Consider the following 17,732-nt stretch of genomic DNA (forward strand, 5'->3'; position numbering starts at 1 on the left):
AAAAAAAAAAATTACTACTCCCTGGACGACTATTATGCTTTCTTTTACTATAACTGAGGGTTATATTTTGTTACTGTGTTTTCCCCTTTGGACTTTGCTTTCCAGAATTTCTAAACTAAGTTTTAAGTTTAACTGCAAAAGCTCCTTCAGCCTAGGTTTTTAAAATATAATTATTCTCCCTCCCCATCTCTAATCCCCTTTTTCCTCTGGTTTTTTGTTTTGTTTTGTTTTGTTTTTAATGGTTTTTGGTTTGGGGCCACCTCCAAATCATTTTTAGAAGTATGCAGAACACAAATAAATTGATAATAAAATAAGTATCAAATTGATATATACAGACAATCCTAATACCAAATGCACAGCTAGCCATAATATTTTAGTCTACAAAGTGAATAAACATTTTAACTTGAAATAGCCAAATCACTCAAAAGATACTAACAAGTGTTTAAAAGCACTGATATTTCCTTGTAAACATCTAAATGATTACCTTTAAAAATTATCTGTTGCCTTGGAATATACAAGTATTAAAAGTGTTATTCACCCAGCCAATAGTATTCTCATGTATATTCTTGCTCTCTACTGACCACGGCTGTAGTCAGTGGGTGAAATTTATAATTTTAAAAGTGTAACATATAAAAAATAACTAGGCTCTCCTAGTAAGTGCAGAAAGGGACTCTCTTCCTCACCACACAGAGGTTGGCCAGGCCTATGGACAAACTGGTACCCTCGAAAACAAACTCTGAATGACAATATCCAATCACTCATGGGCATCATGTCATGCATAAGACTCAGTGGAACAGTTACTATTTCTAAAAGCCTGCTTTCAGAGCTTTTCAGCCCCAAACATGCAATCCAATAGCTTCAAAATGGAACTAGCACAGTTTTAAGAGCTGAAACATTAGCTAATGTAAATTGAGATCACCAGTAGAATATTAGATCCTTTTAGAAAACCCATAGAGAAATTTTTGCTTTTCTCTTCTCCAGTCAGTTCCCCTGACAGGAAGAATGCCACAATGTGTATCTGTGAAGTAAGAAGGGTGTACTCACTGCCGGCTGTCATCACTTCATGTTCCCGTTCTTCTTCTTCATCCTCTGGCTCAGGATGCCCCTCCTCCCGGTCTCGCTCAGCCTGTTCTTCCATTTCAGCTTCTTCATCAATGGTCCGGGTAAATGAATGCTCCTGAGGATCAACATCTGCAGAGTCTTGGTTTTCCGAGACCTTAAAGAAACAATAAAAGCTACACTGAATATTTTTTTCAAAAACTCGGAAAACTTTATTAAAACCTTGACTTCTTTATCATGGAAAATACTGCTAATATCAATAACATATGAATTTTACTACAAAAACCCAAAAGATACACTGGATAAGTCTGAAAAGGTTAGAAAGAATGTATGTACACAAAATATGTACAGAGACACCTATATGCCCTCCTATCCTCAATATTTGATTAGAATGTCATGTTATAAGTTGATTCAAATTTATATTGCTATTCAGCTATAAACTCCTACAGAGCTGCAACTTAAAATGAGTTGACTGTAAAACCAAGCATAAAAGGTAATTTAAGAACATGAATTTTTATACCATCCAGTCTCCCTCAGGCTGTATATGTTATTATTACTCTGTATAAATGTTTAACAATTCTAATTTAAAACAGTATTTAACTTTTTTTTTTTTTTGGTGAGAACATTTAAGCTCTCTCTCAGCAAATTTCAGTTATACAAACAGTATTGTTATTTTTTTAATTTAAAAATTTTTTCTTTACTTTGTTTTCCCCTGAAAAATAAAAAATTAGAAATTAGTATTATTTCCCACAGTGGTTAAGCTACCTAGCAGTCATCTAAAGGACAGAGTCCTTGCAACAGATATTAAGAGCCTCATGAATACCATAATAGTATATATCGTCTCCCCCACAAATTTTAGTATAAAGTACAAGTGAAAAATTTTATTTAATGCATAATAAAAGTTATTTTGTGATTGGGACGCCTGGGTGGCTCAGTCGGTTAAGCGTCTGCCTTCAGCTCAGGTCATGATCTCAGGGTCCTGGGATTGAATCCCGCATCGGACTCCTTGCTCAGCAGGGAACCTGCTTCTCCCTCTGCCTGCCGGTCTCTCTGCTGTGCTCTCTCTCTCTGACAAATAAAAAAATAAAATCTTAAAAAAAAAAAGTTATTTTGTGATTGACAGCCAGTAAATAACTTAAGAATTTCATACAGATGGGGATACTGAGCAGTCAGTCAGACTCATACAACGTGTAAGTCACTTATCCCCATAATATGAAGTTTCAAATCTGGGCCACAACAAAATGGCAAATTAATACATTTCATGGACTTTCAAGGTCACTAACAAATAGATCCACAAATATTAAATCAGTGCATGCCAAAAGAACACTATAATACTAATGCAGAGATAGACTTTGGTTTTTAAAATCTAAGATCTCAATAACAGAGTATAAAGCATCTAATGTATAAAGTTTTAAAGTAAGCATTTCTGAAGGTGATGTATAATCCAGGCTTATAATTACGGGATCATGTTATCAGGATTACCAAGCACTTTAGAAATCACCTACTTCTGTTGCAAGAAAAACTTCTGGAGCATTCCTCTTTTTCTTTCTTTTTCTAGAGAGAGAGAGAGCATGCACGAGAGCACATGCAGGGTGAGGGGCAGAGGGGGGTGGGGGGGAGAGAGAGAGAGAATCCCAAGCAGGCTCCATGCCCTGTGTGAAGCCCTATGCTGGGCTCAATCTCATAACCCTGAGATCAAGACCTGAGCTGATACCAAGAATTGGACTTAACTGACTGAACCACTCAGGCGTCCGACTTTTGGAGCAGTCTTAAGAAAAAGTTTCAATCTTAACCACCAGTGGTGGACAACTCTAATTAGGAGAAGGTTCTCTTCCTTATATTCAGCTAACAGTGATTCTCCATTCAATTGTGACCCTTAGGTGCTACCTATGCCCTCTGGAACAAGAAACTCACTTATTTCCTCTGCTACAGGGAAGCTTCATTTTTAAGGCAGCTACCAAATGACTCCCTTTTTCATTTCCCTAGGCTAAACATTTTTGACACTTCCAGTTCTTATATAATGTGACTTTCAGACCTTTCAGCAATCCAAGGCAGCTTTTGTTAATGTCCCAAATTAAACAGGATAATTCATATATGGTCTAATCAGCATAAAATAAAGGAATAATATTCCATATGCTTTGCGCAATGCAATTTGTTATTACTTATACAGCCTATGAATATACAAACTTTCTTAGCAGCCATATCACTTGATAAATGTGGGTTAAATAAACCCCAAATCTTTTACTCATCCAATTTTTTAACTATATAAAGAAGTATGTACTCAATATTTATTGAACATCTGCAATAATCAAAGCACATTTTTTTTCCTCACATAAACCAATATGGAGCTCTCTCTCACAGCTTGCAGAAAAAACAGAAATTAACTGATTTCCAACTTTACCCATCTGTCTCGTGATGATGACCTGGTCTGAATAAGTTCAAGGTTCTTGCAAGCAAGTAAACGACTTCGAACTTTGTACACACAACGGTACACTTCTGATAAGCTTTTACCAGGTTGATATCTAAATAAAGAACCAAAATAGAAAAGTTACCTAATTTCTAACATCATGAGAGCAAATGTTTGTCTGAGGATAGTTTTAAGTTACTTGCCGGCTTTCTCCACATGCTTGGCTAAGTAAATTTGTGTGTTTCAGAAGTGCTGCAAGAACAAATCTAGACACAGTGTCCAAGAGTGACTCATTACTTAAAGTTGCACTGTCCCAATCTGAAAACAAAAATGATGCATTGACATTTAAAAGGGCTCAGAGAACAGTTCAGAGTAATTTTTTTTAGTAATCCAACATCTGAATAGTATCATTTTCCTAAACATTATTTAACAAATGCACCTACTAGATACCAGATATTGTTCCTTGTGCTAGGGATACAGCAGTTAACAAAACTAAGTCCCTGATCTCACAGAGTTTATTTTCTAGCTGGGGGAGAGGGGCACTAATAAATACAAAAATTAATAAGACAGAAAAGTGCTATAGAGAAAAATAAAGCAGTGTGGGCCTACTGTTTTATATAGACTGGTTTGCAAAGGTCTTGGATAAGGTACTAGTGAGCAGAGATGTAGACGAAGTTAGGGAAGGTGCCATACAGAAACAGTTTCCCCTCAGAAAAAACTAGTGTAGAGGCCCTGAGGCAGGTTCAAGGAGGCCACTGTGGCTGGAACAAAGCGTGCATGCACAAGTGGCAGGAGACATTAGAAAGTTGGCTGGAGACCAGATCATATAGGGCCTTGCAGGCTACTGCAAGTCCTTTAGATTTTACTCTGAGGGAAATGGGAAGCACCATTAGAAGGCTTTGAACAGAGATACAATATGATCTGACTCGTGTTTTAAAAGGCAGATTCTGACTGCTGAGTGGTGAACTAGACAGCAACAGCAGTACTGCAGTAATTCAGGTGAGAAATGATGGTGGCTCAGACCAAAGCAGTAACAGCGGAGGTAGTGAGAAATGGTCAGATTCCAAATGCGTTTGAAAGGTAGAGCTGACAGGATTTGTTGACTGATCAGATGTGCAAATACGAGAGAAATCAAAGTTGACTAGAAATGTACTTAGAATGTGGCTGGCATTTACTGAGACAGGAAGAATACTTTTGGAACAAGGAGCTGAAATCAGAAGTATGGTTTTGAGTACTGTCTTTTAAGCATCCTCGTGGAGATATTGAGTAAACTAGTCAAGAGAGGACATATCTGGTATTTGAAGCCATGAATTAGAAATTGTGAGTACCATTAATAAAATGAAATGCATGGGGTAAGAAATGAAACATTTGGACACACATGAGTACATGCAATAGAAAACCAAAATCACAGCATTAAATGATGAGCACTAGGCAGCTGTTTCTTTAATTCCATGCTGGCATACTAGTACTGTTTTAAAAATGTAGTACATTTGGTAGACTCCAAATGGGGGTGGGAGGTTTATTGTCTGCTAAACTCTTGTTAATTTGACAGATTTACCATGCTACTTAAAAATAAAACCAAACAAACAAAAAACACTCATGGAAATATCAAGCCCCAAGTTAAGTTTATTTGTTCTTAATACCTTCTTAAAACTCCTATCTCAAGAGATAAAATTTTACATCTTGGTTTTCCAGTCATTTCTGTATGCTTAGGGAAAAAAACTAAATTCAGACCTACCTATTTTACAGGCAAAACAAAACAAAACAAAAACCCTGACAATATAAACATGCCTGATTTTAAGAAAATTTATAGGCCACAGAGAATCTTAAAATGATAGACTATATTACATAAAAATTTTTCCACATTAGGTTCATGAGAAATCATCTGTTCCAAGGGAATGCTTGCTATTCTGACAGCTGCTATGACCTAACATCAAACATGACCCATTTCAAGGAAGCTAATACTCAATTTAAAATGTAAAGTAAAGTAAGGCCCTCTGCTGTGTTTCCACATTAGTAGATTATACTCCTATACAATTTTTAAAGTAATGGGTTCTTTCCTTCATTAAAGTTATGGTCATATCATATCTAGCACTACAGAATGTTTCCACTATTCAGGTATAGTCTAAGCTGCAGTATAGAAGCAATTCAGGAAATGGACCCATAAAATGAGTTTTTAATTCATTTTATGTTTATATCTAGCTTTTTAAGGTTCTAACTGTAATTAACAAGATGATATAAAAGAAAACCTAACTGCACATTCCAAGCAAATGAATGCAAGTATGAGAGAATATCAGAGAATACAACTTAGAAAGTACATTTTTTTCCTCCTCCATTACCATACTTTTCTACTTCTGCTTGAAGTCAACACAATATAGAACGCATGAACGATATATGAATGGTAAACTGGATGAAATTAAACTTTGAAAGCTATCACATCTCAATGTTATTTTAAAGGTCCGAACAATATGCACCTCATTTCATTTTTATTACACGAAATAAAAGACAATAGAAGGTAAAAATGTATCTACTTTTACCATTTTTATCACAGGAGGAAGACAATTCAAAAAAAGAGGTGGAAACTAAAAATATGACAAGAAAAAATACCATGGAGAAAGACAACTTACATATACGGGATTCTGAACAATCAAGGTCACTGTTAAAAATAAAAACATGGAAACTAAAAAGAAATCAGGTGATCTTTTGAAAACCTGTAAAGTTTATTTTATTAATCAATTAATATCAGAAACTGAAATATCACTACATACTTGCATAGCACTTTACTACTGTACTTCATAGTTCATCTTATTTCAAATTGATAGCTTCACCAGCACTCTGCAGGAAGCAAGTGTTTTACAGAGAAGGAAAATGACCAGGCCTAGAGCTTAGACTTCTACATATACATCCCTCTAGTTCTTACCCCAGGACTTGCAAAGGGAAGAGATTCATTAAACAGACTCTTAAACCAGACTCATTTATACTGCAGGGACTCTTTCAGTAAAATGTTTGCCTCTGGATTTGTCTTTTATATAAATATCGCACAGTAGGTTTGCTTAAAGTGGGATATATACTTAAGAGTATTTTACACAAAGAGGAAAAAGAAATTTGTTTAATGTTATTTGTAAAATACTTTTTTCTATAAAAAAAGTAATAGAGTGATCCCTGTTACTTTTGATTTACATATATTACATATATATTAGTCAATATTATAAGCTATCTCCATATTTACCAACTTTGTCCTCTTCATCTTACCTTTACTAACAGCATAATCCTGCATGCTGATCCAAAGGCTTCTCGCAGGCTCTTTTGAACAACCCAATGCCAAGTCTACATACACAGCAATTTCAGGCCGCAGTTTGTAATCAAAAGGCTTCTGTTCTTCGTTGCCTGAAAGAGCTACTTCTAACAGGCAACTCATACATTTATCTAAAAATAATTATTCAAGAGCCGATTTTAAGCCTGAACAATTTTGGTGCTACAAATAAAATCTTATCACTTTTATTTAATCCATATTTAATAATACATTTCAAACCATTTTAAGTAGATGTACAAAGGTAAAGTCCTTTAACACTTCTCAATGAGAAGTAATATCACCACCCCCTAAATCTCCTCCAGAAGGATGTGTGACCAAATGTAACCCCCAGGGAGGAGTTCTGGCATGCTGGTAGGCAGGCGCCAGGGAAGCTACATGTCCTATGTGTGTAGCACAGGTCTGGAGAACTCTTTTGTTCAAAATGGAATGATGTCCTCACTGAGAAACATGGGACCACTGGGAAAGAGACCAGACAAGAACTTTTTCTTTTTTCTAGACTTAAGGGAAAATAATCAGTTAAGTATGACTCAAGAGAGAGCAAAGATACCATGAACAGTTTCTCTACTGATATTTACATTTGTTCAAGTGATTCCTAACTTTTTAATGGGACATTTTGGCATTCAGAATTCATTTTCCATTACAAAAAAATAGCTAAATGATAGGTTTGGGGGTTAATACCAAAAGTCAATTTAACCCATAATATAACTGAATTATCCTGTATTTACAATTTTACAAAGGACAATACCCTTTTCCTAATACATGCAAGTATTTAAACCTAAAATGTAATATTTTAATAGCTTCATGATTTTATAATTTTAAAAACTGAAAGATAACATTAAAACTGAAATTTATTCATACTAAAGGCCAATTAATTCACTAAAGTAAATATAATAGAAATATGAGGAAGGTAGAGATAAAGATACTTTTGTCCTCAAGAGGACATTTGCAACTATCACAGAACTAAACACTGACAGCACTGGAACCATGTTTATAATGTTAAACATTCCCTGAAAAACCATTTTACTTTTCTTGATACAACTGTATCTTAAGTACCAGTCTAGCATTCAACAATCACAGCCAGAATCACTGTCTCATTCATAAATGAAATGATGAATATATACTCTCTATTTGGAAAAGGAGGAAAATCTTCAGTAGCTCTTCTCACTCCCACTCCCCAACCCTCCAAACCCAAAGCAGAATATGCAATTTTTGTCTTGGTTTCAATTTTTCTTCTCCCTCTCGATTGAGATTCTCTTAGAATAAGGTTTCTCTTGGACTTTCTTCTTAGGCACTCTCTCTCTGAGTCTCTTTCTCCCAGCAGAGGAACAATGAATTTTAAGTCAATAAGACCACACAGGCTATCTAACCAGCTCCTTATTTTATGGATCAAAATTACAGGCCCAGAGAGATTAAAGGGCCAGTCCTAAAACAACCAGATCACCTGTTCAGGAACTGGAGAAATCTTATGTTCAGACAGTCTGAGAGATAGCCTACCAGCAAAGAAGACAAATGGGAGATGAGGCAGGAAAGAGAAACCCCAAAGGCACCATAAATGGGGAGGAAAAAATGTGGAAACGTACAAGGTAACACCAGCATGAAAGTAGGATAGGCTGGGAGGAGAAGAGATTGCCACTCACATCTGGGAGGTGTTTGAAAACTGAACACTGATAAGTCCTGGTAACGTTACAGAGCTTTACATTCTATGAAGCACTTTCATAACTTCCAAGCCCCAGAAAACACAGAATCAAGCGTATTCCCACTTTTATAAGTTAAATGACTTGCCAAAAATGAGTGATAAATAATGACAGGGTGGGACCAGACCTACACTGCCCTAGTTTGGAGGCTCTTTTCACTACACAGTGCTGCAGGATTTAACTTCTATGGGCTCCAAGTCACAATCTCAGATCCCCCACCCAGCTAATGTTTCACTTGTTTGCTATCAGTTCTCTATTCAGCAAACCCAGAATAAGAGAAATCTCTAAAGAAGATACAAACACAAGCATGTATTTTAAACACTGTAGAGAAGCACATTACCTAACTGAGGGGTGTCCATTTCTACACCATCACTAAAAAGTGGTGTTTTCATCCAATATGCAGTGTCCTGTTCCTCTGGAGACACAGGGGAGCCCAGAAGCATACCACCAAGACACCGCCCAATAAGGAGAGCAATTGTTCTTTCCAGATCCACAAGCCACACCCAGGACTGGGCTGGCTGAGGTAACGGCATGCCAGCAGGATCAATCAGTTCTGGCCCTCCTAAAGACAAAATCATTAGTAATTGTGTCTTATCTGGTATTCAAGAGTCTCAATCTTTCTCATTTCTATTGCATTGCAATAAGACAATGAAGCAAACTAATTTTACATTGAAAACATAAATTAGAACACTATCCGTATATATTCTCTTTACTAGGCTAACTTAAAATATATTCAAATGAGTTTGCCATCAAATAAATTTCCCTTGTGGAGTTACTAATTTTAAGACAAACATTAAAACAGTATCTATGACAGAAATGTCCCAAGGGATTCTATCCCTACTTTTCATTATCCAGATCAAATTTCACCATAACAGTGAGTACTTGAGGCAGCTCATCCCTCCAAAATCAATACAAGAACTGATCTAGTAAAATGACACTTATTATTGTTTAATGTTTTTAAGGCCCGAATTCAGAACTGTCTTGTACTAAAATCCAGACCCATGATTTCTTATTATTCATTCTTCACTTAAAAAAGAAAAACTATACTTAGCCATAAAGATAGGAACAGATGTCGATCAAATCATTTAAGAAAAACAAAGAAGATCAACAAATCCAAAAACTAGTATTTAAAAAGACTGATAAAATGGACAAACTTTTTTTGTTTTGTTTTTTTTAAGATTTTATTTATTTATTTGACAGAGAGATAGAGAGAGAGCACAAGTAGGCAGAGTGGCAGGCAGAGGGAAAGGGAGAAGCAGGCTCTCTGCCGAGCAGGGAGCCAGACGCGGGGCTCAATCCCAGGGCTCCAGGACCATGACCTAAGCCGAAGGCAGCTGCTTAACCGACTGAGCCACCCAGGCACCCCTAAAATACACAAACTTCTAATAAAAGATGGCATAAATTCAAATATCAGGAATAAAAAAGAGGATGTAACCACAGTTACACTAGGGATTTTTAAAAAACCGTTAATGAGTACTATGAACAATTTTATGCCAATAAATTTGAGGAGCACCTGGGTGGCTCAGTCAGTTAAGCATCTGCCTTCGGCTCAAGTCATGATCCCAGGGTCCTGGGATCAAGCCCTGCATCAGGCTCCCCACTCAGCGGGAAGTCTGCCTCTCCCTCTCCACTGGCCTATTCCCCAGCTCATGCTCTCTCTCATGCTCTAGCTCTCTCTCAAAAAAATAAATACAGGGGCGCCTGGGTGGCTCAGTTGGTTAAGCGACTGCCTTCGGCTCAGGTCATGATCCTGGAGTCCCGGGATCGAGTCCCGCATCGGGCTCCCTGCTCGGCAGGGAGTCTGCTTCTCCCTCTGACCCTTCCCACTCTCATGTGCTCTCTCTCAAATAAATAAATAAAATCTTAAAAAAAAAAAAAAATACAATCTTTAAAAAATAAAAAAAATAAATTTGAAAAACAAAATGACATTTTCTGGAAAAATATCGACTTCCAAAATGGATCTGAGAAGAAACAAAAAGCTAGAAAAGAAAAATAACCACTAAGGTAAGAAAATTAATAGCCAGAGTCTATCTAAATGGCAGGTGGTTTTATAGATGAAGTCTTCTAAACCTTCAAAAAAAGATATCCTCTATCTTACACAAATCATTTCAGAGCAAAGGGAAAAAAGGGAAGACTCCAAAATGATGCTATGAGATTAGGATAACTGTGGTAGTAAAAATGACAATAGATGCAAAAATCCAACCTAACACAGAAAGAGTAAATCTTAACAAGTTCTGACATGCTTTAGAAAAAGAAGAGTAAACCTGGAATGGCTCCATATAAAACCTAATTAACATCCTGCTACAGTTGTAACCTTGACACCTGACTTCATCTAAATCCAGCTGTCAAAGAACCATATAATGTTAAAGACAGGCCCTCATTGTCATCTTGTCCAATTCCAATCCTTCCAGAAGAAACCAAGGCTTAAGAAATTATAAGCAACCTATCCTAGATAATACAGCCATGTCACTAGCTTTATGCCTTAGTCCAGGATTCTTTCTAATAAAACATGTGGCCTCACTTGAAAGGTTTTTAAGACTTAGTAATCAAACTCCTTCGATAGCCTTATGATAGGCTTCAATGGAAAAACACAATGCTTTCTAGACATAGTACTCGAAACTATATCCAACTGAATATCAAAATCATCAACATTTTATAAATTAAGACTGAATTCAAGTGTCATACCTAAAATCAGAATGCTATTTCCTATAAAGTTCCTTAAAAAACAAACAAACAAAAAAAACCCATACATAGACTCCCAATTTCCATCTTCCACATTCAGTTATCTATACATCCAACCAAAATACTAAATATTTTACTGTAAAATAGAGATTTAAAACTAAAGATCTTTTCATTTAAGAAATAGAACTTTTTAATCAAATCAATCCATTGATTGTAAAATGTGTCACTATGCTGCTGACTGAACTTTGAAAGAATGCTTTCCTATTATCCAATGTAAGATGTATCCTAATTTCAACGATGTCAAAATTTGAAGAAAAAAATAAAAGTGTCTCAGAATCAATGAAATATACTATTCAAACCTAATAACCATATAGACCCTATTTATGACACTGTTACTTACATATGAGCAACTTTTTGAGTTTTCTCATCTCAGTTACCCTTTAGGCTACAAATTCTTAGACCATAACAACCTTACCTTTTGATTATGTGAAACACCCAAGTATCAGATATGACCCACCTGATGCACACAAGAGGAACACTTTTCCCAAAAGCCTATTTGTTGTTTTACTATCTTTTTTTTTTTTTAATAATTTTTTTTTAAGATTTTATTTATTTATTTGACAGCGAGAGAGACAGAGAGAGAGGGAACACAAGCAGGGAGAGTGGAGAGGGAGAAGCAGGCTTTCTGCAGAGCAGGGAGCCTGATGCGAGGCTCGATCCCAGGATCCCAGGATCATGACGTGAGCCGAAGGCAGACGCTTAACGACTGAGCCACCCAGGCGCCCCTGTTGTTTTACTATCTTTACTCACCATGAAGAGGCCACTGTAACTCTTGGTCTTCTAAAAGAGCGGCAGCAGGCAGGAGTCTATTAAGGCAATCAAGAGGTGGCAACAAGTCGAGGAGGTAACTCAACAGAGGCCGTGCCACTGACACGGGGAGTAACAGTAGAGAGTTAACAATCTGGCAAAGCATACTGCCTGCAGCTGAGACGTATATCACATCTATGAAGGGTAAGAAATTCAACATGGATCAATTGTTTCAAACTTAAAAAAGAAAAAAACCTAAAAAATACTATTTTAGCCTAGAACTAGAGTATACTAATTCGATAACTCTTTGTTGAACATGTACCTGGTAGCTGATGTGGTATTAGTATTTACTCACTTTCACAAAGTACCACCAACAGACACTTTGTGGGAAAGCATATAGATCCCTGTGCCAACAAATTCAAAGGATTACAGCTGCTTCCCTTAAAATGCATTATGAATTTCTCATTCACAAATTTATCCTCATTTTTAGATTTACTCAAGAAATATGTATTGGGTACAACATACCAGGCACTGTTCTAGGTGAAAGGGAGACAGCCACGAGCAAAGAGCTAAAAACTCCTACCCTCATGATCTTTACATACTATATTTTTTAAACCAAATTTACTTTTTAAAAAAAACTAAGATCACTTCAAAGCATCTGTCTTTTATCTATACTGGCTTTAAATTAATTTTATTTCCATATTTCATTGTATTGGGGGTGGGAAGGACCATCAGAGATGAGCTCCATTTGAAGAGATTAAATTTTAAATACCTGTGGAACAACAAAATGGAGGTGTCTAGTAAGCAATGGTTTTAGTTTCTCAGTTTTTCTTTCTTTATTCGGTTGGGGAACTTCAGAGATAAGGTGGTTTCAGAGAGACATACTGAATTTTAGTTGCCTTTGAGACAACCAAGAAAAGACACCCAATAGGTAACTAGAAAAGGCTTTGGTGTGATAAAGGAGTTCTCAGCCAGATGCAGATATGGAAATCAATAGACACGTGGTGGTCAAAGGAAATGGGACCAGATCAGATCATTCAGGGAGAAAAAGGGCTGAAGGCAAAATTCTGAGGATCTTACACACTAAAGGGCATGTCCAAGGAAAAAGAGCTTATAAGAAACAACTGAAAGAAAGTGATCAGAGTGATATAAGGCAAAACAGGATTGTGACTACCCAGAAACCCAGAGAGAAGAAAGCATTTCAAGAAGGAAAGCGGAACACTGGCAAATGCTAAAGAAAGGTAAAGAAACAGCAGATAAAAATTCACTTTATGCCATTTAAAATTAATCTTTTTTTTCTTAAGAAAGAACTTCTATTTTATTTATTTATTTTACTATGTTCAGTTAGCCGGAAAATTAATCTTTTTGAGTATCACTGAAGCATCTTTAAATTAGAGCTCTTTCATGTCAATTAGCATCTCTGAAGATTAGTCATTATCAATCACAGTTACCATCACTCCCAAACCAAAATCAAAGGGATCTTCAGTAGGAAGGAGAGTCAAGATCATTCCTATTCCACTCAGAGGTTTCAGGTCTCTTAAGGCTTTGCGAAGGCTAAGAATTCTTGCTTTACAACCACTGATTAAATGCCAAATCCAGTACCAAACACACCTCTTAATTTTTCTCCAACGCTGCCATTCCAAGGACTTTCTTTGAGCAAATTTGCAGAGCGTGAATAAATATCTGTGGCATGAGGCAACAAGAGCTGAAGATGTTTATGAAGCAGCGCCACGCTGCTTGAGTTCTGCTGGGGGAAAGTTCTTAAATTACTACTGTGAAAGATTCAAGGTACAGAAATATCATGCTTACCCAAATATCTGAGTTTCAAGGTCCCTGGGAGATCATCATAAAAGGCAAAGAATCACATACCTCACTAATGTTATTGATATGGCAAAATGCCAGCAGCTGTTTCTGCAGTGAACACAGGAGTTCATGAAGATGAGCAGGCTGACTGTTTTCCGAAGATGATGTTCCAAGTAGAAATTTATCACTATTCTTTTCTAGCTCTCCAAAGGCTTGATCCTAAGATGATATAAAAATTAAGATTATATTTGAAGTGCTTGAAAACGAAAGTCAAGTCCTACCATAAATGATTCTGACTTAAGAAGCCACTGTCTCCTTTTTCCCATTATCAATCTTTAAATCTTTGCACTGTTGTTATTAGCTACTAGCAAAACTTGTAAAGCAATTTCAATGTGTTTTACCATTTAAAAAAAAAGTAATACATGTTTCACTACAGAAACTTTGAATATAGAGAAAACAGTACAATACCCACAGACAACATACTTCAACATTTTAATGCAACTGCTTTCCTTATCTCTTGTGTCAAGGTTTTGTTTTCACATGGTTGTGAAAGGACACAATTGAACATTTGAACCCAATTCTCAGAAATTAAATTAGTTTCATATTTTAAAAGAAATAAGTGATGTCAACTATACTTAAATTAAAAAACAGGTAGAAGAAAAAGAAATGGACTAAAGAGAATGACAACTAAATACAGTGTGTGATCCTGTATTTGAGGGAGGGGTTGCTATAAAGCACATTAAGACAATTACAGAAATCTGAATATTGATTGTATATTAAATTGTATCAATGTTAAATTTTCTGAATAATTGTGCTGTTGTTATGTAAGAGAATGCCCTTCTTAAGAGATACATGCTTAAGCATTTAGGAATAGTCAGCATGGCATCTATAACTACTCTCAAATGATTTAGAATAATAGACAGAGATGGTAAAGCTAATTTGGCTGAAGGGTAGAAGGGAGTTCTCTGCTTCTTGAAACTCTTGTACAAGTTTTAAATTATTTCAAGTTAAAATATTTTTTAAAGAGCTGTTCTTGTAACTTTTCCAAAGAAGATATCCAAATGGCCACAGACACATGAAAAAGTGCTCAACATCGCTCGGCATCAGGGAAATCCAAATCGGAACATCAATGAGGTACCACCTCACACCAGTCAGAATGGCTAAAATTAACAAGTCAGGAAACAACAGATGTTGGTGAGGATGCAGAGAAAGGGGAACCCTCCTACACTGTTGGTGGGAATGCAAGCTGGTGCAGCCACTCTGGAAAACAGTATGGAGGTTCCTCAAAAAGTTGAAAATAGAGCTACCATCTGACCCAGCAAATTGCACTACTGGGCATTTACTCCAAAGATACAAATGTAGTGATCCGAAGGGGTATGTGCACCCCAATGTTTATAGCAGCAATGTTCACAATAGCCAAACTATGGAAAGAACCAAGATGTCCATCAACAGATGAATGGATAAAAATGTGGTATATATATACAATGGAATATTATGCAGCCATCAAAAAAAAAAACCCCACAAAATCTTGCCATTTGCGACGATGTGGATGCAACTAGAGGGTACTATGCTAAGCGAAATAAGTCAATCAGAGAAAAACATGTATCATATGATCTCACTGATATGAGGAATTCTTAAGCTCAGGAAACAAACTGAGGGTTGCTGGAGTGGTGGGGGGTGGGAGGGATGGGGTGGCTGGGTGATGGACATTGGGGAGAGTATGTGCTATGGTGAGCATGGTGAAGTGTGTAAGACTGATAAATCACACACCTGTACCTCTGAAACAAATAATACATTATATGTTAAAAAAAAAAAAGAAGAAGAAGATAGTAGGAAGGGAAAAATGAAGAGGGGTAAATCAGAGGGGGAGATGAACCATGAGAGACTACGGACTCTGAGACACAAACTGAGGGTTCTAGAGGGGAGGGGGGTGGGGGGATGGGTTAGCCTGGTGACGGGTATTAAAGAGGGCACGTATTGCATGGTTCCAAACAATGAATCATGGAACACTACATCAAAAACTAATGATGTAATGTATAGTGATTAACATAATAAAATAAAATTAAAACAAATAAACAAAAACTGTTCTTGTAAAAAGTTTAGAAAATAACAAAACTGTATTTAAAAACAAGTTAAAATCACCATTTAGTGAACACCCAAAGAAAATCACTATTAATATTTTTTAGTGTATTTCTTTCTAATTTTTGTGACTTTCGCATTTTTTTCATAATATGGCATACTGTTTTTAATCTTCTCTTTTCCAACAGATTCGTAAATAATATGTCTTCGCAAACCATGGGTATATAAATTTTAAGGGTCATAATATTCCCTTGAGTGTATATACCATAATTTACCTAGCCATTTTAGATATTTAAGTTGTTTAAAATTTGTATTTCTTATAAAGATGTGATGAACACCTTTATGCATAAAGTATGGTCTATGTTTACAATATGCAAGACAGAGTCTCAGCACATTTTAAGGCCCTTGCCATATAAGCACCATTATAAGCTGCCAAATAAGCACTGTTCTAGATTGAATGTTTGTGTCACCTCAAAATTCGTATGTTGAAACCTAATCCCCAATGTGATGGCATTTGGAGATGGGGCCTTTGGGAAGGGACTAGTGCCCTCATGAGAGAGACTCCAGAGAGCTCCCCGTGTAAGGACACACAGCAAGAAGATGGCTATCTATGAACCAAGAAGCTGGCACCATCAAATCTGCCAGCACCTTGATCTTGAATTTCCCACCTAACAGTGAGAAATAAGTCTGTGTTGTTTAAAAGCCATCCAGTCTATGGTATTCTGTTTATAGCAGCCCAAACAGACTAAGACAAGCACCATCATTTCAAAATCTTAGAACATGACAGGGGCTCCTGGGTGGCTCAGTCACAGTTAAGCGTCTGACTCTTGATTTCAGCTCAGGTCATAATCTCAGGGTCATGAGATAGAGTCCCACGTCAGCTTCTGCACTGGGCATGAAGCCTGCTTGAGATTCTCGCCCTCCCTCTCCCTCTTTCCCATCTCCCCAACCCTCCCATCACACACACTCTCTCTCTTAAAAAAAAAAAAAGTAAAAAGAACATGACAAATTTGGTTTAAATCACTTCAGAAAGAAATAATAATTTATGATTTTCACTCCAAAGCAGTTAGTATTTTATTTCCATTTCCATATAACATACGTATCTACCCAGCCCTAATGACATTAGAAAGGCACTACTTTATTTTTTTCACTAATTTTATCTTTAATTGTAGTAAAATACATACAATATCAAATTTATCACCTTAACCATTTTTGAATATGCAGCTCAAAAGTGTCAAATGTGTTCACATCATTGTGCACGTGCCACTTTTAATTACATAAATGCAAGATTATACCTTCCTTTGTAAGAAGGACAAATAAAAGCATTAAGAAAGCTCTGACTCAAGGAGGTTAGATTCTTGCCTAAAGTATACGTAGCAGCTATGCAAGGAGGTGCCCTAACGATGTACCACTAATTACCTGGCAGCAGCTTCTAGTGCTGAAGGCAAAACTATCAAATCACAGTACTTGGAGGATGTTTTCTTCCAAAGGACAAGTGCATCAAACTGTATTTGTGGTGTTAAGAATCCCATGGGCTTCACACTTGACAGTGACAGCCAGTCTACTTTAAGAGTAAGGCACTACTTTCATGCCACATAAATATTTCTCACAACTTTGGAAAAAAATGTTCTGTCAATAACAAATGACATTATGACATTGTTCCCCTTCCATGTGCAGCCAAACATCAGATCAAATTTATATTCTTAAATCTGAAAGAAAATAATTATATACGCCCAACTGTCATTCGGATTTAGCGACCTATTAATGTGGACCGAATAGAACACTAAGACTTGCACAGAAGAAGATACAGACCTGACCCTGACAAGGTCTAGGAAACAATATGAAAGGATACACAAACCATTCAAAGTTAAGTCACACAGTACACCTT

General features: G+C 36.5%; 1 protein-coding gene across 1 annotated transcript in view; it reads right to left on the bottom strand.

Annotated features, from left to right (window-relative positions):
• Positions 1-17,732, bottom strand: part of HERC1 (HECT and RLD domain containing E3 ubiquitin protein ligase family member 1) — a 188,953-nt gene that overhangs the window by 94,573 nt on the left and 76,648 nt on the right. The window contains exons 15-22 of the mRNA XM_081831870.1: positions 13,832-13,984; positions 13,574-13,706; positions 11,966-12,157; positions 8,814-9,035; positions 6,719-6,892; positions 3,670-3,784; positions 3,461-3,581; positions 1,045-1,216 (exon numbers count right to left, since the gene is read on the bottom strand). Of these exons, the coding sequence (XP_081687996.1) occupies positions 1,045-1,216; positions 3,461-3,581; positions 3,670-3,784; positions 6,719-6,892; positions 8,814-9,035; positions 11,966-12,157; positions 13,574-13,706; positions 13,832-13,984 (1,282 nt within the window). The remainder of the gene's footprint in view (positions 1-1,044; positions 1,217-3,460; positions 3,582-3,669; positions 3,785-6,718; positions 6,893-8,813; positions 9,036-11,965; positions 12,158-13,573; positions 13,707-13,831; positions 13,985-17,732) is intronic.

The sequence above is a fragment of the Leptonychotes weddellii genome, chromosome 9 (assembly GCF_054177405.1).
Source record: "Leptonychotes weddellii isolate Sample4059 chromosome 9, ASM5417740v2, whole genome shotgun sequence".
In the NCBI taxonomy this organism is placed as follows: domain Eukaryota; kingdom Metazoa; phylum Chordata; class Mammalia; order Carnivora; family Phocidae; genus Leptonychotes; species Leptonychotes weddellii.